Source organism: Epinephelus lanceolatus, chromosome 22, assembly GCF_041903045.1.
Source record: "Epinephelus lanceolatus isolate andai-2023 chromosome 22, ASM4190304v1, whole genome shotgun sequence".
NCBI lineage: Eukaryota > Metazoa > Chordata > Actinopteri > Perciformes > Serranidae > Epinephelus > Epinephelus lanceolatus.
In genome coordinates this window covers 18,836,904-18,861,590 of record NC_135755.1, presented here as the reverse complement: position 1 = coordinate 18,861,590, position 24,687 = coordinate 18,836,904, and the positions used below count along the sequence as shown (strand labels likewise).

The window sequence follows — 24,687 nt, the reverse complement described above, 5'->3', positions numbered from 1 at the left end:
TCGGAGGCAAAGAATGAGAGTTAATATGGGAAGAAGAGAGACGAGAAGGAAAAGAGGGAAAAATGGAAAACAAGGACAGAGGAAGAAAGAAAATCTTTGTTTATGAGCTCTACGGCATTTCGACTCTATCTGCCTTCAGTATTATGATGTTTGTCAAAGTGAAACAGGATCGGCAGGAGGGATACAACATTGGCAGGAATTTGATTTGACCATTGAACAGTGGGGAGCCATAACCCACATGGAGAGGACCTGACGTGTACACCAACAGGATAGCAGTATCTGCCAGGGAGACACGAAACCCATTGTGTACTCCATGTAGTTGCTGAAGTAGTCCATCGAAAAATACCAGCAGGCTTGTAATTACAGTATGCTGGGGAAACTGAATGTAAGGTTTGAGGTGGCGAACACCCGAAGAGACACGCCAACGTACCATGCTGTTGCTAGCTAGCTCAGATTGAGCCCATTTTAGAAACGTTGTTTAATTCTAACTCCCACTTTATGAGTAAATCATCGTCGATGTCAAGCCAAGCTCACGATTTTTGTCGTCTCACTGTGAGGTCCGATCGTCAGCCACGACCTGAGTGCTCACTTGTAAAATAGACAATAAAACAGCCGGTAGTGTCTGTGTAGAGTTCTGGATCTGGATAATTGTCAATAAAGACTCGAAAGACTTGAAAGCTCTGGGGTTGTGGGCAGGTAGAAGAAGTTAGCAGCACCAACAAACTACCTGGGTATAGGGTTGCTTTCACACCTGCCCTGTTTGGTTCAGTTCAATTGAACTCAAGTTCGTTTGCCCCCTAAGTGCGGTTCATTTGGGCAGGTGTGAACACAGCAATCGCACTCGGGTGTGCACCAAAACAACTGGACCAAGACCTTCTTTAAGAGGTGATCTCGGTCCAGTTACAAACGAACCCTGGTGCGGTTCGTTTGTGGCGAGAACGTGTTCCGACCTCGATCTGAACCAACTGCAGTCACATGACACATTGTTTGGGTTAAACATGAGCATGTTACAGTCATGCTGGTTACAGCCACGCCTCGTTTTCAAACTGCATGGTTTGCCTAAAATGAACAATGACAGCAATATAGTCCACGATGAGCAGCGCTAAAATCAACCTGCGTAGTTGTCCCTCCATTGTGACATTAGAAAGTGTCACATTTATCTTGCAAGTGTACTCTTCTTCAACATTCGGTTTACTTCCTGGATTTTTCCCAGCTCTTGACCAATCAAGAGCAGCTTTCTCGGGCGAGGCCTTTTTTTCTGATCTGCTTGTAAATGCTGCCGTGAGAACACAAACCAACTCTAGGCAATTATGCAACTTTGTGAACAAATTAGTCCCTGATTCAGACCAAAGCAAGACAACTCTAGGTCTGAAGGGGACAGTCTTTCTTGTTTCTTGTTACTTTACACTCACCTGATATTATTCAGAAACATCTTTTATTGTTTGTGTTGTAAATCTCCTATAACTTGGAGATTTGTATATAGAATGCAGTACATATCCTGAAAAGAGATTGTAGAGTAGCTACACTGACTCATTTACACAAAGTACAGTGAGTTATGGACTGAAATGTGTTGCAGAAATCACACACACACATTGGCACACACACCTCGAAGCTATCTGATTTCCAGGCTGTTGAAAACGTCGACTATCATGAAACTCAAGCAACAAGAATCGAGACATAATATCGAACTATAACCACGTAAACCGAGCCTCGCTGAGACGGCGTCGCCGCTGAAGGCTGCAGTCTGTTGACCCAGTAAGTTGATACCAATCTGAAGCCCTGTATTATCACCTGGTGTCGACACACAGTGGCAACATAACGGCGCTTGTATCAGTTTGCATCAGGTATGACTCATGGAAAATTTTTTTGGTGAGGTTCACTGATGTTAGGTTAGATTATGTGCCGTTGTAAAATCAACCTCTCACTGTCAATTGGACAAGGTGTAATTTGCCTTTAGAGGAGGGAGCATGCTTAAGAGAAGTGCTTGACTTAATCACTAAATTCATTTGTGTCTTTCATGATGATAAATGAATAAATAATTAGAATAATATCTGCCAAATATTCCATTTGCCCTGTAATGGTAATTGATTTTTTTTCCTTTAAAAGGTCCTTCACAGTATCCATTACTCTAATTTTCTTCTGTGTGTGTGTTTGGTTGATGCAGGATGAGTATACCTGTGTCTGAGCTTGATACTAACAGTATAGTCCACTTAATTTTGTTTATCTTGATCTATCAAGATCTTGGGCATCACTGTGTTGATGTAAATCTGAGCAGCATTACTGTCAGTTCACTTTCAGTTCGAAGAAGGACCTAATCCTTCAAATGAACATTTGAATATCAATTACTCACTTTGTGTTATGTTGAATTTGTGACAAAAACTTTGGTGCTCTCGCATGCCTCCACTGTGAACGAAGAATCAAAAACAAGGAAAATTCTTCATAGATTTAAGCACGTGTAAAAGGGGGGCACGTTTAACAACAGCAAAGCTATATCAAACAATTGTTTACGAACTCTTACACAACTCGTGCACTATAATCCAAGTCTCATTTATCAAGTCGAATGTTCAGTACTTCCCAAACCGACAGCCCTTTGCGACTTTTCAAAGCCAAAGTCACACAATAACACACAAAACTGATCGAGGCAGAGGTAGACCAGCAGCTCCTGTGTTCAGCGAGGTAAAGTTATTGTTTTTGTCAGTGGAGTTTGGCTTTGAAGAAGAAGACGAATTTGTTTTCCTCAGGAATTCATCGCATCACGGGGTGAGTGATTGATATACAAGTGGTCTTTTAGGGGTTGAAGTATTTGTTTAATTACGGTTTGTCAAAATTCAATATACTGAAATAATGTTAACGTCAGAAAAAAGTCTCGATACTAAACTTTTACATATTTGGCTTCAATGAGCTGTATAAAGTGAAGTAAAAGTTGTAGTAAACAACACATGCTGCTGATATTTTTAGTCTCTAATAAGCATTTTTCCCCACTGTTGCTTGGTAGAACATAATCAGGTTTGTTTGTGATGCAGCAACAGAAATTAATCCTCCTTCACCGCAGTCAGAACTGTATCAAATCAGATGTATAACAAACATTTCTCACTCTGAAATGAATATTTATTTAAATTTAGTAGAGGGAAAGCAATGTCCTTTTTTTAGAAGGCTAGTGAATCCAGCTGCAGTGACACAGCCACATGTTGCAGCGACAAGAGACGTCATCTGATTCACGTTACTTGATTTGATCCAGAGTGACTTTACGCTGATCTGCAGTCACTGAACCGCTCCACAGGCTGCACAAGCTGCACAGGCTCCCAGCTCTTTTATCACATTTAGTAGCGCTGAGGAATTGGAGCTGCACAAACGCTCAAGCCCGAAGCTTTTCTTCTTCATGCTCTAATCTGTCAGTTCTCACAGCCTGTGTTTACGGAGTCGACCCACCTACTGTACCAGTTTAAAGCTGAAGGCACTTTGTATGTAGACGACACAGTTAAAGCATACAAAGGACAAAATGTTCACAATAAAGAGAACTGATCTGCTGTGCAGTATGGCTGCTATAACGTCAGACATTTCTGGAGATATTCTTATTAAATATCAGCTAATGTTACCTCCCAGACTACATATGGAAAAATCCAATACAAGAGAGCCAGTGTAGACTCCTAATGATATTGTATTAAGTTTCAAAATCCATTTGTGACATCAATTATACACTGAATGGAAAATTTAACTGAAATATAATCACTTTCTTGAGTATAATTATGACTTTATTTAGAAATATTACAACTTTTTCCCTGTGATGTTATTTTATTCTTGAAATCAATAACTAATGTTTTTCCCAACCATGTTGGTAATACTCCAAAATTATTCTAATTGCGAAATGATCTTATTTTCATTGCTAATTCTTTGAAAAATTCCTACTTCTTCTCTACTAAAACACTCTTCTGCTCTATAAATTGCTGTTAATACTTGCCTCTAAGCAACCTGTGGCTCTTTCGCCCCTCTCCGGTGGCTCCCTGTGGCTTTGACAAAGAAATATGTAAATTAAATTTCATTTCTTAACATTTTAATTTCAATTATCGTCGTTGTAAACCTTAAGAAGTTCATACATTCTCCATCTGTAAAAATGTGTAGCCTATACACTAGTCTCTATATACAGACTCTACATTCAGTGAATGTAGAGTCTGTAGGCAAACCCCGGAGATCTTGCCTCCGGAAGAAGAGCGGAAGAGCCCTAGTTTCCGGTTGTAGGCTGTTTGTAGTCCGCGTGATATTGACCAATAACGTTTGAGCCGGCTGCAGTTGTTGCCAGGTTAAACGGTCCATGCAGTGAACTAACGCGGCGGAACATAATTGGCGTCACTGCAAACTCTGAATCCATTGCAATGGTTCAGCATATTTACTTATTATATAGAAACGGAAGTCGGAAACGGAAATTTGCCTCCTCCGCCCAAATCAAACCAGAATGCCAAAAAATCGGGGGTCTGCCCCCAGAGGCTGTATCGCTGTCTGCCGGAAGTCAGACGCCGAATACAGCTGATGGGTTCCGAGAATGCCTATACACCAAATAAGAAAAATGTTTTAACATTTAATCAGCTTAAATGTGTGTCATACATCGATGGCCTGGCACATTTTCCTCTGAATTTTGCCAAACCTCAATAGCAGTAGCTCGTCTTGAGTCTCCTGAACTAGGCTAGCTATGTTTCCAAATCCAAAAAAAAAAAAAACAGGAGAAGCCTTGGAAGAAAATTAAGTATTTAACAGTGTGTAGACAGTTTGTTTGCTGTTATCACCAGTGCTGCAAAGTTAAAGTACCAAATAATTATAGCCCACTGCAGAGTAGCCACCTTGTGGTAAGTCATATTGATGAATGCTCATTTAGACCTATTAACAATGTTAATAGGCTAATTTAGACATAATAGTGGTAATAATAATGCTAATAATCATGATGATAAACTTTATTTATATAGCACCTTTCATACAAGAAATGCTTTACAGTAAGGGCAGTATAAGCACTGAGTGCTTCACATGAAAATAGACAGTGGACATGAAACAGAACTGATTCATTAAATCATAGAGTTGTAAAACTATGAATAATAAAATCAAGTAAGATTTTAAAAGAGTTGCAGCAGCGTGACACATTAATAGAAAGACTTTCAGACCTGTATAAGGACAATCAGAGCTAGTTAAAGGCTAAAGTGAACAGATATGTTTTTAGCTTTCTTATGTTTTTAGTCTCACATTATTGTAGTTATAGCATAAGTACGCAGAGTATCCCTCCCCTGCAACCCCACTGAACTCAAGGTTACAAAGTAGCACTGAACGCTCTTGCAAAGTTAGTAAGTAGAGTGCATCCATGTTCAACTTCATTTTTCATGTTTAATGTGTTTCAAATTTAATGAAATATCTACTCTGATAATAGTTAAAAATGTGTTAAAGAGTTGTCTGTGTGCAGTTAAAACTCCTTCTGTTGGCTGTAGGTGCTCCAGGGTCCCAAATAGAGTCCCCACCTATCATTAACAGCATCATGACTTCAGACTGTCTGTACCCATAGGTTCAATAGAGGTTTTATTGAAAAGATATGATGATGGTTTGGGTGCCTGGTGTCGTAGTGGGTAGAGCAGGCGTCCCATATGTGAAGGCAGTGTCCTTGCCGCAGTGGCCGCAGGTCTGATTCCAGTCTGTGGCCTTTTGCTGCATGAACTCGGGTCATGACTTTTAGCATCGCAGACAAAGGTGACACCTCAGCTCACTCGTTTCAAAACTCCTCAGTGAGGATGATGTGAAGTCTGTGAGGTGGTGGTGGTGGTTAGGGTGGTTAATATTTGTGTGCGTGTGGACAAGGCCATCACTTTGTGCGACTACACTGGCTGAGGTACTACGCTCTCTCTGTCTCTGTTTGTCACTTAACAGCATGCAGTGAGGTCATGCTCCGCCCCTCTCGGCTCAGATCAGGGTGGCCCTCAACAGAGAAGGATGTTAACTCGCCACGGGGGCACTCCTAACACCTTTGTTTTCCTTTGTTTGTGGACATTACTGTGTGCGTACATAAAGAATAACTACATCCAATTATCCACAGCCTGTTTGGAAATGAGCATGTGTTGTCCATGTGGCAGGAAATTATGAATAATTGAGAAGAAAGTGACATTTGGTTTGTTCCAACCGGACACCACTGCGTCTCTTGTTTTTACAGTGCTTGTCATTTTGGGTTCTGGGATACAATCATCATGTCTGCACAGTTGTTAGCATTGTCGCCTCACAGCAAGAGGGAGTTTGGTGGGTTTTCTCAGGGTACTCCGGCTTCCTCCCACAGTCCAAAGACATGCAGGTTAACTGGTGACTCTAAATTGGCCATAGGTGTGAATGTGAGTGTGAATGGTTGTCTGTCTCTATGTGTCAGCCCTGTGATAGTCTGGTGACCTGTCCAGGGTGTACCCTGCCTCTCACCCAGTGTCAGCTGGGATAGGCTCCAGCCCCCCCGCGATGCCCAACAGGATAAATAGTTACAGAAAATTAATGAAGGAATATAAGGACCTGCCCCCCCCTTAGCCTTACCCCTACATGTGCGCGTTCCTGCGAGGGGTAGTGGTGTCCCAATTCCTTTTTGCGTGTAGGGGTAGGGGGCATAACGAGGGGTAGTGGGTATGAAACTAGCCCTTCGGAGCGAGGGATTTCAGATGCTGACTTGCCAGCAAGGGGTAGACGTCGCCATGGCTACCACCGAGCAAGAAATGAGGAAAAAAGTTCATACAGTACATGGCTAACGTTACTGTCGTCAGGTTGCTTGTTAGCTAACTAGCTAGCTAGCTCGTGCTATCTGGCGTCTGTCATCTGTCCTGTTCCGCAAAATTGTCGGACTTTTTACATTACATACACACCAGCTAGTATAACTATGTTGCCTCGTAATGTTAGCTGGTTAGCTAGCTAGCAGAAGTCCCCTGTCGTCTGACGTTCATCAAACGAAGCATGATGAATGTGGCAAACGCGATAGGTAGGATGAACTCAACTGGAGACTCCATTGTAGATGCCGGTTGGTAATGTAGATGGCTCGCAGCTTCCTGTTTAAAATAGTTATGCTTAAGTGAACGTAATCGACACAGTGCTGTAGTGAGTGGTGTCTCAATTCCTAGGGAAAGATTTCTACCCCTACCCCTCGTTGCTTCATTTCAAGGGCCAAGGGGTAGTGGGCAATGGCTAGGGATAGGGCCAAGGGCTAAGGGGTGGTGGACAAGGGGGGGTATTGGGATTGACTTTAAGCAGAAAGCATCAAAGAGACAAAAAGAAATGTAAATAGGATGCAGAAGAAGTTTGAGAAATTCCAGTTTTGGTTTGACCATAGTCATTTATCCCCAAATTTAGGGGATTTTCAAAAATAGATGTAACTGTCAGCAGTGTATACAGGAGCTCAGCAGGATTCAGTTCACTGCAGCAATTATGTTCTAAACAAGACTAAAGAGGAACGAGTCGAGAGGGCGGGAAAAGCCCCCACAGGTTGCCGTGGAAATCACTCTCATCTCCCATGACGACGATGCGACCGATGGCTCAGAAAGAGAGAGGAGAGAGAGGCAGTTTTGTCTTTGCTTCCATTTCTATCTGCTTACTCTGTGTGTGTGTGTGTGTGTGTGTGTGTGTGTGTTAAGCTGTGTTACAAATTCCATGGGGTAGGGTCATTACAGCTTGACAGCACAGGGACATAAAACCACAAAATATTGCAGAGCACACACACGTGCACACATTTCTCACACACACACACACACACACACACACACTGAAGCACGTATGTTTAAATGTCTTAGAAAATGTATTTAAATTCATGTAAAAACCTCAACTAAACCACATCTACATGCACATTAGGTCCTCAGAGACATTGTTACAGATACATGTTGTCTTTATACACACACACACACACACACACACACACATGCACGCACAGGCATCCACCACATCTGATGTGTATGTGGGCTGGGAGACAAGATTAAACAGCATGGTGTGATCATCGGGGATAATCACCAGCCACACACACACACACACACACACACACACACACACACACACACACACACAACATACCCATATTTCATCCTTCCTTATCTCCTCCCATCTTTACTCTCCTCTTTTTCAGCCCCACCTACATTACATCACACTCTCCTTTCCTTTCCTTTCCTTTCCTTTCCTTTCCTTTCCTTTCCTCCCTCCTCTCCTCCTCTCTTTCTCTTCTCTCCTTCCTTTTCCTTTCCTCACATCTGTATTCTCCTCTCATTTCTTCTCTTCGCCTCTCCACTTCTTTCCTTTTGCTCTCTTATATCTCTCTTCTTTTCTTTCTCTCTCTCCTTTCCTTTCATTTTTTCTTCCTTTCATCCATTCTCTCCTCATCTTTTCTCCTCTTTTATTTCTTTCCCCTCCTTTAATCCCTCCTCATCTCATTTTTCCTTCTCTCTCATTTCTTCCTCTTTTCTCCTCTCCTCTTTCCTTTTTCTGTCCTTTCATCCCTCCTCTCCTCTGTTCTCCTCTCTTCTTTTTTCCCTTCTTTTGTGCCTACTTTTCTTTCCTTTTCTCTCCTTTCCTCTCATCATCCTCTCCTCTCATTTCTTTTTCTCCCTCCTTTCCTCATCCATTCTCTCCTCTCTTCTTTTCTTTCCCTTCCTGTAATCCCTCCTCTCCTTTCATTTTTCCTTCTCTCTCCTTTCCTCTCTTCTTTTCTCCTCTCCTTTCTTTCCTTTTTCTTTTCTTTCATCCCCCCTCTCCTCTCTTTTTTATTCTCTTTCCTCTCCTTTACCATCCTTTCATCATCATCTCCTCTCTTCTTTTATCCTCTCCTTTTTCCTTCCCCTCCTTTCATCCCTATTTACCTCACCTCTCTATTCCTACTCCTCTCCTCTCCTCTCGTCTCCTCTCCACCTCTCTGTCCTGCTTCACCCATTTTTTATTTCTTTCATCACCCTCTCTCTCCTCCACTTCAAATGTAAAAGCTTTCTTTGAATGAACGCTCCATGACAGTCCCCCCCCCAAAAAAAAGAAAAATCCTAAAACATGATTAACATCACAAATCAGCGACGACAGCGACAGCACGCTAATCACATCAGCACATTAAGGGAACCTTCCATCTCTCTTTCACCAGCTATCTCTTTCTGGCTGAGAGACTTATCTGTTCATTCGGCTCTGTGTGTGTGTGTGTGTGTGTGTGTGTGTGTGTGTGTGTGTGTGAGGATTATGCAGCATCAGAGCCAGATTTGGTCCGTATGCTCCAAGGCAACCCCCCCCCCCCCACCCCCCCACCAGCAGCAGCAGCAGATTATGTGTCCTTCACTGCACAACCCCTCATAAGCAGAAGCCCAAAACTGGATGATATTTCCAAAACACGCAAACACACGAACATGAGATGTGCCTCAACTTGAAGAAATGCGTGTGTTGATTGTTTATCAGAGCAATGGAAAGTAAGTGTGTGTGTGTGTGTGTGTGTGTGTGTGTGTGTGTGTTGCGTCTGGCTGTCTCTACCCATCTGTCCATCTGAAGTACGACAGAGTGTTGTAACATTCTCGCTGGCTGTTTTCATTTTTGTGCACATATCACTAGTGTGTGCATCTATTAATAAACGCACAGAGGTACATGAGACAGGATGTGGTCGCCATGGTGCAAGGTCCTCCCACGCCTTGTTCTAACTGTGTTTGTGTGTGTGTGTGTGTGTGTGTGTGTGTGGTCAGACAGCGTGTTTGTGCACGACAGATGATGCAAGCCGTCTCTGTCTCTAATGATCCGCGGTGTCGTGTCTCGTACCGTTTTCTTGCAGCAGTTTCATAGAATTTCTTGCTTAATAAAAGTTGTCAAGGACAGGTGAGACACACACACACACACACACACACACACGGAGCGTGGTTGACTTTCGTGTTCGATCAACACAAGAGAAAACGTCCAAGTGAAAAGAGTGATAAATTCTACTTTTTATTATTTGTATGTGTCCTTACATTTCACAAGCTTGAAGGCTGATTTCGAAAGTCGGGCCGTTACCATGGCAACCCCGCATGCCTTTGCATTACCACGTTTAAAATGTCAGGAAGCATAAAAAACAACAAAAAAAAAAAAGACAGAGAGAGAAAAAGAGAGAATATGTGTAATTAACAATGCCAGACTCTGGGGTCAGCTGTTATTCTCAAATGATCCTCTGTGTTTGTTTTAACCACCTCCGGGTGCCAGATGGGTGGGGTTTGCATCATCAGGGCGATCCAGGTGGCGTCTGCTTGTGACTCGGGCATGAAACAGCACATTAAACATGCACACAGATGTGTGTCTGTGCTGCTTAAGTATCCTTGGATGTCTTGTGCGCTAAACCCCACCCGTGTGGTGTTGCAGAGTGTTTAAAACAAATGCTTCCAGGCGATAAAACCTCACAGAAACATGAGCTTTTCATGATCTGAGTGTAGAGATGGATTTGTATGTCCACAAGGGGAACCCAGTGTGTGTTTCTATTTATAAACCAACACACTCGCACACAGCTGGGAGGCTGTGAGGAGTTAAAACCGAGCCAAACCTGAGGGATATAAATGACTGCACCACTCTTTCTTCCTCTCCTCCTCTTTTTCAGTCCCTCTCATGTGTCTGTCTAATTTTTCTTTCTTCCCTCTCCTCTCTAAGCCTTCATTTCATTTCATCTCTGTTTCCCTCCCTGTGCACCCTGTCACCTTGCCTCTCCTTCATTTTTTCCCACCCCCATCTCTCTCTCCCAGTCTGCCATCTGCTGGACAAAACGAGCAACTGCAGCTGTTCTCATTCAAACCACAGCTGGTGACATCGGGCAAGCTTCATTTAGCATTCCTGCGATGTCCGCCCTGGGACACCGTGGCCTCGTCATTACAGAAACATGGCCATATTTGAAAGGTCAGGGGGTTCAGTGTTTGCTACAGCCAGCGTGCGTCGGTTTTAATTAGTTCTGGCAAAGACACACCTGTCAGCGTGTCTGTGTCGATTCCAGTAACTCATGAATAAACAGCTGCTGTCCAATGTGTAGGAAAAACCTGAGCTTCATACTGTAAATCTTTAAAATTAGTCTCTCATACACCAAGTTTGTTCTTCAGTAATATGCAGATTTACTTAAAGATTAACTGGATTAGATAGATATTCACTGTTCACTATTTTCCTCTTGTGTTCCTCAAAAATATATCAAAGTGATTGTGATACTCAGACTTATTTCAGTAAATGAGCCCAAAAGCAAACATCTTCAGTGTTTCCTCTCATGTGATACTCAAAAACTTGGGTATAATTTTATCGCCTCAGAAATATATCAGAAATTAGATGATCCTTGTCTCAGTCAGACTCTGAAAAGCTGGTTCAGGCTTTTATTTCCAGTAGGCTGGATTACCGTAACACACTTTTCACTGGACTGACAAAGCCAACACATTCTCACTCCGATCTCGTCACATATTGACGTGCTTGGTCATAGACTTGGTCATGGATTTTCTGCATCCACATACGATGTGCAAGGTACCCTGGGTGTGTTGGTTGTTGATGTTCTGGGACGCCGTGTCAAGTTCTGCCTGTTATTGTCTTCTTTCAAAATACAATCGGCCACATGTGTGGGTTCACCCAACACATTCTCACTCTGACCTCGTCACATATTGACGTTTGGTCATGGACCTTCCACGTCCAGGTACCCTGGGTGCGTTTGTTGTTGATGTTCTGGGACACTGTGTTAAGTTCTGCCTGTTACATGCATTGACTTCTTTCAAGATACTAATTAGCTAAATCCCAGCCTACATGTGTATGTAGGGGCCCATGTGGGTAGAAGATGGGATGAAAAATGGGCCCATATTGACCCCATGCCAGTTGCCTACTTGTGTGGGTTCACACAACACATTCTCACTCTGACCTCGTCATGGACTTTCCACGTCCACAAACGATGTTCAAGGTACCCTGGGTGTGTTGGTTGCGTTCGGTCAAGTTTGGCCTGTTACATGCATTGTCTTCTTTCAAGATACACTTCTGTTTTCACAGGAAATTTAATGTTAACATACAGTCTCTTTCAATATAAACACACTACGTTGGTGCAACATTGCCAATTGATGTTTTTTTTCCTTCAACAACAAAAACACATGTTTGGGTTTAGGAAAAAGAACAGGGTTTGGCCTTAGAATCTTACGGGACAGCGCTCTCTCAAGTGAAAGTCGGTGTTTGTTGGACCCATCAAAAAACCCTCACGCTTGGCCCAGTCAGACTTCTGCCATCTTAACTTTCGTCCTTGTCCCGCCGCTTTTCTCTTGACACCGCTAGGCGCCGTTAAAGAATAACAGCAACTGGCAACGTAACATGCTGACGTTAAAGTATGCCTTTTTTCGCTGGTTTCCGACGCCACAAGTCACTGCCCAAGCGCAGAATTTCGACTATTTCGGAGTGAGACCAGGCCCACAAAGCAGATATTAAATAAACTCCAGCTTATTCAGAATGCAGCAGCCAGAGTTTTAACAAAAACTAAAAAGGTCTGACCACATACCTCCTATTTTATCTTCTCTACACTGGCTCCCAATAAAACAAAGAATTGATTTTAAAGTAGAGTACACACCAGAGAGATCCTTTAGATCATCAAATAAAGGTCTATTCATTGTACCTAGAGTCAACTCTCATGCATTGCTGGGGGTATGTTGGTACTAGTGAGAAAAACAAGCAACAATCCAGGAAGTATTATAAGAGTAATTCAGTTAATTGATGAGTTTTAAGGCTGCTGAAATGCCAAAACACTGTGGGGCAGTTTTCTAACACTACCAGATAAGATTTTACAGTGTTGTCTGTGTGTTTGATCCTTCGCCTAGGTGATCCCAAAGTAAACAGCACACTGACCTTGTCCACGCTACAAATTACTCTTGCACATGTTGTATTGGCATTGAACTGCCTGATGACGTCACATCGTGTTAAGGCAAAAAAGCAAGGCTGACCTTTGTAGCAGAATCACCTTGAGTTTCTTTACCAGAGCTCTCTGTGCTGGGTGCTCCCACTCAGTCAGTGAGGAGATTGATGTTGGGCTGAACATGGCAAAATAGTCTATTGTATGAATGACTTATACCCTTTAGTTCTTCTGCTTTTTTAAGATTAATTTTGGGGCTTTTCACCTTTAATGACGGGACAGTTTCAAGCATGAGGGGGGAAGAGAGGGGGGACGACTTCCAGCAGAGGGCCGTGGGCTAGAATCAAGCCTGCGGCCGCTGCAACAAGGACATTGCCTTTGTACATGGGGCATTCACTCTACCCACTGAGCTGCTGGGTGCCCCAGTTTTACTGCTTCTTGTGAAGTTAAGTCTGCATTCTAGTTAGTTGGTTAGTTAGTCATATATAAGATAAACCCAGTAGTGAAAAAATTATAAGGTAATACAACTAACAACACAGGGTCCCATCATTTAGTTGAGGCCCCGCAAGACATGCATGTGACAAGACTTCTTTTATCGGTGTCCACGAAGAGTGAGCTCAGTTCTTCAAGTGTATGTTCTACATCTTGTATGCCAGTCTCACAGCAACACACATGTTGTTCTGGTGGTGTACGGCTCCATCTCCCCATTTCCACTCACAATCTGTGAGATTCTCAGATGGTCTTCAGTGTAGAGTGTACTGCTGGTATAAAGAGGATGGTCACATATATTGGGGTTGATGGCTTGGTAGGTGTGGTATCTTGTTCCCTCTTTAGGTCTTCATTTGTCAGTCATCTCTCTATGGTCATTTTCAATATGATACTGTTTCTCCCTTATCCCAGACAAGTAAGGATGCTATACACTACATACTAAGCAGGACTTTTTATACGTGAAAACCCTTTATAGTTCTCAGGGAGAGAAGCCATGTAAGGGAGACCTTAGACCAGTGGTTCCCAACTGGTCCAGCCACGGGGTCCAGATTTCTCCTTAGTCATTAGTTCAAGGTCCACACAGTTTAATACATTTAGCACCATACGTGCATTTGGCCATGTTGTTGAGCTAGTTTGCTGTCTCCGTCAAGTAGCTGTCATTCACTGTACTGCAGGAAATGGCACCTCAAAATGAAAGCGCAGTGCCAGAAATCTACTGTACTTCAAAATAAAGTGTGTTTTTTACAAACTCAACAAGTTAGCAGGTCACCTGCAGTCCATTCAGAATGGACCTGCGACCCACCAGTTGGGAACCACTGCCTTAAGGCCTGAACATACTCAGGCGTACTGTAAGCGGAACGGACTCCGCGAGGAATGTCCGCAGTCATTGGGGCTTTCATAGTCGAGCGCACTTCCACATTGTAGTTTCCTGTAAAAATGTCCATGAAAAATCCCCGCAATGTGAAAAATACATGCCGAGCAGTCACTGGTGCGCGGAGCGGAGTCTGCGCGGTCGTAAAATCTGAGCTTTGCGTGCACAGGGCTTGCGGGCGCCCACTTTGAGTCCGCGCGGTTCTTTCTTGTTACTTATCAGCCATGACGATATATTTTAAATAAGATAAAATCAGCCAAAATGTTACATTAAACTTAAGCTTACTTTTTACTGTTAATCTAATACATAATAATAAGAGTTAGAAGCAGTTACTCAGATGTACAACGATGTAAAAGGGCCGTTGTAAGTTGAAAAAAGTATATATGGAGCTAGGGGAGGGGGGTAATATTCCTATAAAAAACTCCCAGATTGTTAATCTCCAATTAACTCTAATTAATTTCTAGTTAATTTCCGAGATGAATGTCGTACACTTACAAGACAAAACTCTCTGAGATACAGTTTTCTTAGACTACATTTCTGAGTTTTTTCTTTCCAATTTATGACTTAATAATCTCAGAGAACATCCGAGTTTCTTCTTGTAAATGGCCCTAACTCGCTGTCATAGAGGTGGAGACTCTGGTTTCTCAAAAAAAAACAAAAAACAGAAAGGGCTCCATACTTATCATCTCATTAACTGTCTTTTAAGCAAAAACAAACAAAAAAAAACAACTCATTTTCTCAAGTATCAATTTCAGTAATGGTTTTGGAAGACAGCTAAATTCAGCTAAGGAAGGACAGGACAGGGTTAATTCTATCTGGTTTACTTTTGGAAATATGAACCTAATGTTACTGCTTTAAACAGTATCAATGTGTCATGTATGAATATAAAGCAGGAGTCCTCTTCTGTAATCATTCACCATGCACTTGTACCTAGAATGTATCAGGGTCCTAAATGTCATTTGAATAATTAAAATGTCGAGGATGTTTCTATCTGTCCTTCTGCTCTTTCTTCTCCTTGATTTATATCTCTTTTTTTATTTGGACAAAATAGAATAATCCGTCTTCAGTCTAATTACATTAGCATTTTAGCTTCTGGCACTAATTTGTGGACTCAAAAACAGATTTTACTCAGGTTCATCTTAACACGATTAGCTTTGTCTGGTCCAAACAGGCCAACAAACTGTTTAAAGTGATCATTTTGTAGTGTTAAATGTATTCTCAAAATGATTATTTGTCCAAAAATCAGTCTGAAAGTTGTTTAAATTTGTCTTCAGAAAGTCTGAAAAGGCATTGAACTGAAACATCTGACACCTGTTGACACCCTGTGTGTATCAGCAGCACAAAGGGACCACACAGATATAATATCCCCATCATCAGAGTCATTTCACAATAATAACTTTGCTGCATGACTCATTAAAGTCGCTAATGAATCTCTTTGACCTGATTCCAAATTGATTTTAACCACGAGTGATTTGGATGGAGAGAAAGATGTGGGCGGGACGAGAAGGTTTTGGAAAGGAAAAAACAGATTGGGGTGGAGGGGGGGGACAGACAGATGGACGGAGCGACGGAGAGAGAGACATAGAGACAGTGAGGGAGAGAGAGTTGGTGTCAGTGAGTGAGTCTGCAGGGAACAGCATGTTTCTGCTCATTAAAGACGGAATGATATGCCGACTGGCAGAAAACATACACACACACACATATGCACGCACACAAACACACACACACAAACACACACACATATTCGCTGTAATTTGACTTGGCAGATGAGACACTGATCTGACACTGAAAGCAGTCCGATGATGGCGCGTAGGCAGCAGACATGAACGCGCGCACGCACACACACACACACACACACACACACACACAGAGCTCCTGTAGGCTGGCAGGACACGAGTTTGTGTGATTGTAGTGACGTTTTCAGCTCTTATAAGCAGAGTGATGTGCCATTAACCTCCCCATCTGTTTGACATGATGTGACTGACTCTCTGCGTGTGTGTGTGTGTGTGTGTGTGTGTGTGTGTGTGTGTGTGTGCGCGCGCGTGCTTATTGCCAATCAGACAGGTTCTTCCAGTTCTATTTATAGCCCCCAGGAAATAGGCTTGTTCTTACATGCACACACAGACACACACTGCCCCTCTCAGGTGTGTGTGCCATACAGGGTAAGAACTTGTTTGCATTTTCCGCCTTATCTCCAGGATATGCGTGTGTATGTATGTGTATGTATGTGTGTGTGTGTGTGTGTGTGTGTGTGTGTGTGTGTGTGTGTGTGTGTGCGTGTGAGAAAGAGAGAGAAAGAGAGAGAGAGAGAGAGAGAGAGAGAGAGGCGCACACACACACAGACGAAAGAGGTGTGTCATATGGCACACCTGAGGGGGCGTGGCTACCTGGCAGGGGAAGTTTGAGAGTGAGGAAGTAGGAATGTATTGTGTGAGGAGCTGCTGCTGTGAAAGAAGAGTTACTGCTGAGGCTGGGTGTGTGAGGGAGCGATACTGAGAGGAAAGTTTGTGTAGGAAAGGTAGAACAAACCTTTTTAAAGTAGTGGAAGAAGAGAAAGATGGGTAAAGACAGATCTGAATAGAGAGATCAACTTTGTCTCCATTTACGCCTGAGAGTGGTTGACCTACTGGAGGTACATATATTACTATAGTGCTTCACTAGAACAGACAGTGAGGTCATAAGTGAGCGCTGCCAATGCCGGGGTTGTGTCAGCCCAGTGGGTGCTGCATAGCGCCCCTGTTGTTTCGCTGCGAGGGGGGAGAGCATGAGGACGACGACCAGCTCAGCCACGATGACCAACTGGAGTCCAGTCACATTGAGAAGTTACAGGAGGGCTGCCTGGTGAGAGAGGTCAGTGTGTGAGAGAGACAATAGATGATAGGTCTTGGTTCTGATTGTGGTTTTGTTCTGACAGATTTAAAGTAGCTCAAAACCCTCCAGCAGTGGGTGTGTAGTGATTTAGTGTTGGTTTAAAGTCACTATTTGAACTGGCTAATTCTGTATTTGCACTGCGTCTGTGTGGTAACACATGTGCCATTTTATGTGCTGCTGGAGATGGAAGAGATCATGTCGGTAGAGTACAAACTTTTTTAGTCACTTTTCAATTTTATATTTTATTTTTACAAAAATAACATTCTGTGGAAAGAACAAAACTAACAATGTGTTCGTTCACCTCTCTCCTGCTCATTCTGAAACACTCAGCCCATTGGTTTCTATTGAAGAAATAAATCTTCACAAATAGTCATAAATATTTTTAATCAATCCATAATTTCCTTTCCTATGTTTTTTTTAACAAACATTACATTAGCGATGTGCAGGAGTAGTTGACTAATTGATGAAGTTTTGCTGTTGTCCCCAGTCAGCACCAAAAATACATGTTGAATGAACTTATTATTAAAAATATTATTGTTTTATGTGGTTGTGTTCACGCAACGAAAATGCGATCATAATAATCAGACACATTTCAAGATCTTTTTTCCCCAAAGCATATTCTTTCCAATAAATGTTATTTGTTAGCTTTTATTTATTTATTATTTTATTTTGGTTAATGAAGAATATCTTACAATTTCGAGTAGCTCTGACGGTATATGCAATATTTATTCGGACAATATTTGAACGTATGGATTAAATTGTGCTCAATTTTGTGTGTTTACTGAGTGTTTTCTCTTTTGGGAAGTTGTTAAGAACATCCCGAATAAGAAACGTTATAGTAGTATATAGTAGGGACTCTTTTCTACTTTGTTACTCATTTATGATTTTTTAATAGATTTTAAATAGCTATGGAACACTTGAAAAGAGAAACAAGCTGTGTCAGGCTTTGGGTATACAGAAAGTAGAATCAATTCATTGTTTGTTTCGGTCTTTTCGTGAGATTTGTTGACATTACGACAATACCCTTGAGGGGTGGTTGAGTGTTTGATACTCAAGACATCACTCTGTCTATAGTTCTGTTTTATAGGTTGCAGGATGAATCAGATAACTGAGAAAAAAATAACTGATAGATTGATCTTCTCAGCCTTAAACAGTAGTCTGAAGTCAGACTGGATCCATGAACAATAAAACAATCACAGCTTCTCCAACAAAACAACAATAAATGTTCCGACAGTCACATAATGTCCTGTTAGAATGTTAGAAATTTGTAGCTTTCATAACTTTGCAGCATTTAAATACAAAGGAATCAATCAAACTGTCAGTACCATGAATAGGAGGAACTTTTCTCTGAGCACATAGATATTTATTCCTGTACTCTGTCATTGCAAAGAAGAAGAGAAGTTGGTCGTATTAAATAGCTTCATCTTCCCTGTTTGCCCTTATCAGTGGCAGCTAATGTTCACTACATTGAATCACGTCTAACTCTTGCTCGAGCCAGATTGGGCCGGACCCAACCTGCTGAGTTTGGGCTCTGGTGCGTAAATGGCAGGCGTTTTGATGGGGACTGAACGAGGGAAAGTGACGTAACAAGGAGCATTAAGCGTTAAAAATCTCTTGATGCCCGCTGTGCCATTGTTTTCCTACGGAAGCTGGCGTTAACGCTGACATACTTTTGCTACTTCGGCGTTGCGTTGTGGGCTTCACTGGCATTTTGACGCGATGCCGAAAGTTCAATTTTGTTGAACTTCGACCCTATTTGACGCTGACCTTTCCGTGAAGATAGGCTGACCAAACGTCCTCTTTTGCCCGGACATGTCCACTTTTCACGTCCCGTCCGGGGCGTCCGGGGGGTTTTTATAAACTGATGATAATGTCCGGTTTTCCGTGTGTGTGTGTGTGTGTGTGTGTGTGTGTGTTAGAGTGCGGCACGGGCCGCATATTTCTGTCCGCACTCGAACCGAGCCCGACATTATTTAATGACCAAAGAGTTTGTGTCACACAGTGGTTACGCGCTATATAACAGGCTGGACGTGCGCCGTGGGTGCTCAGCTGCGGAGAGGGAGACCTCCGTGTTTGAGATGGGAGCAGGAGGCGGGAGGTCCGATGCTTCTAGCGAGAGGAGAGGGAGAAATTAAACAAAATAAGATAAAATAGGAAAAACCTGTCTCCCTCTTTTATTTTATTTTCAGTGTTTAAACAAGGTGGAGGCGGGCGGCTGGAGGTCCGAGACTTCCAGACAGGAGAGAGGTAGAAACAAACAGCCAATGTGTGTCTGTGTGTGTTATGTTCAGGTGTTGTCGCGTAAATAACAGTGCCCAAGCAACAAACAGGACAGACAATAGGATTTTATTTATTTTTACACTACATTTTCACTGAAAGCTGACCGAATCCGACCCGAGCCCGAATACAATTTATAGCTATATTTTTGACGAAACCCAGCCGACCCGTCGGGTACCGTCGGGCTCGGATCGCCACACTCTAGTGTGTGTATGTGTCTCCTATAGGGGCCTATCTGAATGTCTGTCTTTGAGAGATATTATTTTGTAATATAACTGAATTTTCTATCCATACATATAAACTTTAAATATATTAAAATTATAAGGCATCTTTGAGTAAACTGCGAGTATCATTTAAGTAGGCTATGTCGTGGCCGGCTGAGTGTCCTCTTTTTTGGAAATCAAAATATGGTCACCCTACATGAAGAGCCAATGATTTTACAGTAGAACGCAGATGGGGCGCAGAAAAATTTACAGATCCGACTGCAAGATGAAGGAGAGACCAGCATTGGGTCAAGCTGATGGCGAGCGCTGTAGTGTCGGCAAATCGGCAATCATGTGCAAGCGCCTTTGTAGTGTAGAGAGCGTGCATGAGAGAGGGACAGAAAGAAAGAGATTGGGGGCTGCAAAGCAACTTGGTTGGCAGTGTTTGCCTCTATACCCAGCAGTGGGAGAGATGTTCGTAAGATGCAGCGAATAGCAATAGTCATCATCTGTGCGCCACATAGCCGTGGACTGCTGTGCGCACTGGATGCACCGAGGGGCACAGCCAGCTCAGCCAAACCTGTCGTGCACAGGACAATAGACTATTGAAATAACAGAAGGAAGAGAAGGAGAAGTGGTGCGAGGAAACACGTCAGCCTTTCGCTTGCAATATGTTTTGGGGCCTTACCAGAGCTCTGCACCTGATGACAAGGAGCTGCATGATGGTGCGCTTTTTCTCTGCTTGCAAACTTGTCCACATGTTGGTCCTCAGGTCACTCAGCTGTCCAGGAAATAAATCAAACTCCAGTGATTTGTTCATCAGTCGTGCAGGGCTATGTGTGTGATTTGGCGGGATTGGGGTAGACGGACACGTACTTGTGTGTGTGCGCTCGCTTGGGTTGTTTAATGCAGCTGACTCTAAGAAACGACGAGAGGGAAAGGGTTGAATCAGTCAGATTTGTGTGTGGGTGCACTTCAGAGCTCTGTTTGACTGTGTGCACATTTTGCAGATGAGTAAGTTTATGTGTTAATGTGCTCTTGTGTGCATATCCACTTCAGAGCTCCTCTGTGTGTGTGTGTGTGAGTGTATGTGTGCAGATCAGGTCTGCTGGGGCTGATTGTTGTGATGTAATTAGTCCTGCTCTAATGAATACACTGATCTGTCTGACAACATCTTAGCTGGAGAAGAGACGCGAGAAAAACACCATCAGGGGTGTGGCTACAGTATGACCGTTGGTACAGAACCTGACCTTTGCATCGCTATATGTTGTGCGTATGCGGCATATGTACAGCACACGTGTGCTTTCTTTGCTCTGCTGATATGCCCCTCTGCGGCTACCCAACCAGAAGGAAACCTTGCGCTTATTTAATCAGGCAACTTGATTAAAATTACAAGGTGCAGTAATGGCTCAGGAGGTGTTGTGAGAAGGTCACACATGTTGCAGCTGTGTGCATAAATATGATTACCCTGAGTAAAAGCAGTTGATTCTATATCTCCTGTTTCCATAGCAATCCTGTGTATGTGGTTAAACTTTGCACTTTGCAGATTTAATTGCCTGTAAAATGAGCAAATTTAATTCCAAAGCTCTAAATGATAGTTGCGTGTTAAAGCGGTCATACTCCGATGCAGATTCCACCATACAAATCAAATCTACCCTGCTTAGTTTGCCCCAATAGTGTCACCACAAAAGCGTCTATCCCCATCTGTAAGAGCACACATAATAAAAAGAACATGTCTCTGAGATTTCAGGGTTAATTCTTCTCAGTTGCTGTCGTTTCTTTTGTGCAGCTCGAGCATGACTCATGAGATGAGACCAAGGTGAATATATGGTCGATTCTATCCTGTGAATGGGAATAAGGTTGGATTGCTCTCCGTGTGATTGAGCACACTTCAACTGTGGTATCTTTCAAGGTTTGTTTATTACTTCCCTTGTATGTTGTTCATTATATACCAGTGTAATTTAGCTAAAGCTAACACAGTCGAATACATCAGCCTGGCTATAAATCCTCCCGTCATGAAGGTTATTATCTTCTGATGATGTATTCTATTTTATGGTCAGTTGTGAGGCTGTAGTTTGTGTGATAATTAGTCTACCCTCATGATATAAATAGTGAATAAAATATTCGAAACACCCTTCTAAAACAGTGTGTTTGTACATGTTGTATCCAACAGTCTTGGTTTTAGTGACACACACATACACAAATCTTTTACCTGATAGAGAAGTTTGGGTTCCACTCTAGGGTATGGGCTCAACAGCATTTTATCAAACCTGTTTACACCTGGTAGTAACATGGATTTTGATGCGACTTCAGTGAAGCCATAACAAAACTTTTAGGATTCGCTTTTCCATTGGACCCACAAATTTGCCAACTGGGGAACTTTACAACCATTAGTGCTTCTGTATGGCACTTCCAAAGAGGTTTTAGGAACAAGCTTTGAGCATTACCAGGAAGTGCATAGCCATGACGTGGAAGTCTGATACCCATCTTCCCATAGCCAGGTGGTTCTGGGAAATGAACAGCTGCATTCCACTTGAAAAAATCACCTACACTCTTAAGAAACAAATACCTTTCTGAAGAACTGACAGCCCTACTTGATGCATACTGATACTTTACCAACACCTCTATTAGATTTGTTATAAGAAGGATACCAGGTTGATACACCATCGGTCCTCTGATTAAGCCAGGATTATTTATATTGTCTCTTACTTTTTTTTTAATCATTTATTTAGTTGAAATTTCAATTTAGCTTTTGATTACTAGCTACTCCTTTTGAGTTAGGTCCTCTTTTGGTTTGTTTAGGGCGAAACATGCATCGGAAACATGCATTTCGATGATCCAAACACAAGTGGACAGCCGAGACATGTCGTCATTCACACTTGTCTATCATGCGTCTCCAGCTGTACACTTATGTTCAGATTTCATTACTGTCTACGTCACTTTTGCTAGAAGGTGAAAGGGTCCTGCCATAGATGTGTAATAATAACTACCGGTAGATACCTGACTCCAAGATGGTGCCTATTTAGTTCAATAGAGATGTGTCTTTTACAATGGTGGTCTATGAGGTAGATGCTTTTTGGGCTCCTTGCATATATATAATATGTCCACATTCTTGCCATTTTCCGTAACTGCTTATCCTGTGAGGGGTTGCGGGGGCGCTGGAGCTTATCACAGCTGACATTGGGCGAGAGGCAGGGTACAGCCTGGACAGGGTGCCAGACTATCACAGGGCTGACACATAGAGACAGACAACCATTCACACTCACATTCACACCTACGGCCAATTAGAGTCACCAGTCCTTCAGTTCATTGGAGGAAACCAGAGCACCTGGAGAAAACCCACGCTGACACGGGGAGAACATGCAAACTCCAAACAGAAGGTCTCCCCCACCCCAAGGTTCAAACCAGGAACACTCTCGCTGTTTGGTGACAGTGCTAACCACTGCACCACTGTGCTGCTGATGTGTTTTATTCCGAAGGGCAAAACAATGAACGGTCATGCAACACTTCATCCAACTGGGAGTAAAATGGGCAAGTCGTAGATCATTAGCACGCTGTCAGCAAAACAACCGCAACGTCCTGCATTGATGACGTAGTCCCTGTTGGATGCATCTTTTCCAGTGCAAAAGATATGGGGTCAAATGCGTCCCAGACCACATTAGCAACGGTTTAAATGATTGGATCAGCATGCGTACAATTGTACTTAGAAATGTCCACTTGTGATTGGATCAGCCAAGACACATAATAGTACCAGGTGTGAAAAAGGCAACTTTTTAAAGCTAAAACTTAAAGATTCAAGTACTAATTTCAAACTAAAATGCTCAGGGGGTTGCATGTATTTTCCATAGTTTGTATTTTGCTAAATGGCTAAAAGACATTTTCACAGGAAAGTAAGCTAGCCTAGACAGATGTTAGCAGTTGGGGATTAGTGATATGACACTTAAAAAGCAGCCACCAGCCTCTTTAAGTTAGATTGCAACATCCTGAGTTGGGTCTAACTGTTGGGTACTGTATGTCCTTCAGCTATATCAGTGGTTGCTATGTCATTAGCCGCTTTTGTCAAACAAAACCACTTTGATTAGCTTCTTGACTGACGGCTCCTGTTGGTGTTCCTGTGGCAACCACGATAAGCTTGATTGGTGGAAGAAGTGTGTTACACCTCACCGTTATCTCCAACGTGTCAGGTGGTTCAGTCAAAGAGACCTTTACACCTTATTTGTGTGTTTTCTCCTTTCTTCCTCCTCCTCAAGGCATTTCCTTGTTCTTTTGTTTATTCGCTTTCATGTCGACTCCCCAGAGTCCCTGTTTGTTGTAACTCCAGCATCGTACCTTTTTGTGTTCCTCCGTCTTCGCCCCTCGCCGCTGTCACAGCTCTGTTTCTTTTTCCTATCTCTTCCTACTAATGATCCGTACCATTGGGCTATCTGTCATGGTTTCCACCATCAATCCTCCCCGTCCTCTTCCTCTCTCTGTCTCTGTAACAGTGTGACAATATGAGATTTTGCTCTCCCTCTGGGGACAAAAGCACATTTATTCTGAGACAGACACATGCACTGCGGGAGCACTAGAAGCGTTTTGTGTCATTACAAGGCAGGATATCACATGGACACACATGTACACAAACACACACAGAGAGATAAGAGTTGAGAAATGAAATGGTGATGGAGCACTGAATTTGATTTGATTCCAGGGTACCTTTGACTTGTATTACTCCTGCTGTTGAGACAGCCAAGGCCATAACTGCAAAGACAGACAGAAAGAAAGTGAGACCGTAAAATGAAGAGGAAAGAGATAAAACCAGTAAGATAAATGAGTGAGATAGAAAGAGAGATGAGGAGGGGAAGAGACATATAAACAGAATTAATGTGGCTGAAAGGGAAACAGAGTTAGAGAGGAAAACATAGGGATGTAAATCTATGGAAAGGAGAGGGGATCTAAAGATGGCAGGATATTGTTAAAGACGTTAGAAAGAAGTGGGAACACCTACCTCAAATTGCACCATCAGGAAGACCACTCGTTCAAGATAATAGTCGATGGTCATGCTAGTTACTGTAGGATAAAATGCAGTTAGCTAACAAGCTAACTTCTCAACCAGAAGAGTAATGCACGAGATGTGAGAAACAAAGCTTACAAGCTAACAGACAAGACAAGTAACATAAACC

At 42.6% G+C, this 24,687-nt stretch overlaps 1 protein-coding gene across 3 annotated transcripts in view; it reads left to right on the top strand.

Annotated features, from left to right (window-relative positions):
* LOC117245777 (diacylglycerol kinase delta) overlaps positions 1 to 24,687 on the top strand; it is a 122,195-nt gene that overhangs the window by 49,633 nt on the left and 47,875 nt on the right. The window contains exon 1 of one of the 3 annotated variants that reach the window (XM_033609279.2): positions 16,730 to 17,024. The exons of the other annotated variants lie outside the window; for them this stretch is intronic. Within the exon in view, the coding sequence (XP_033465170.1) occupies positions 16,869 to 17,024 (156 nt within the window). The 5' untranslated portion in view covers positions 16,730 to 16,868. Of the gene's footprint in view, positions 1 to 16,729; positions 17,025 to 24,687 lie in introns of those variants that run through there. 3 annotated transcript variants of the gene reach the window in all.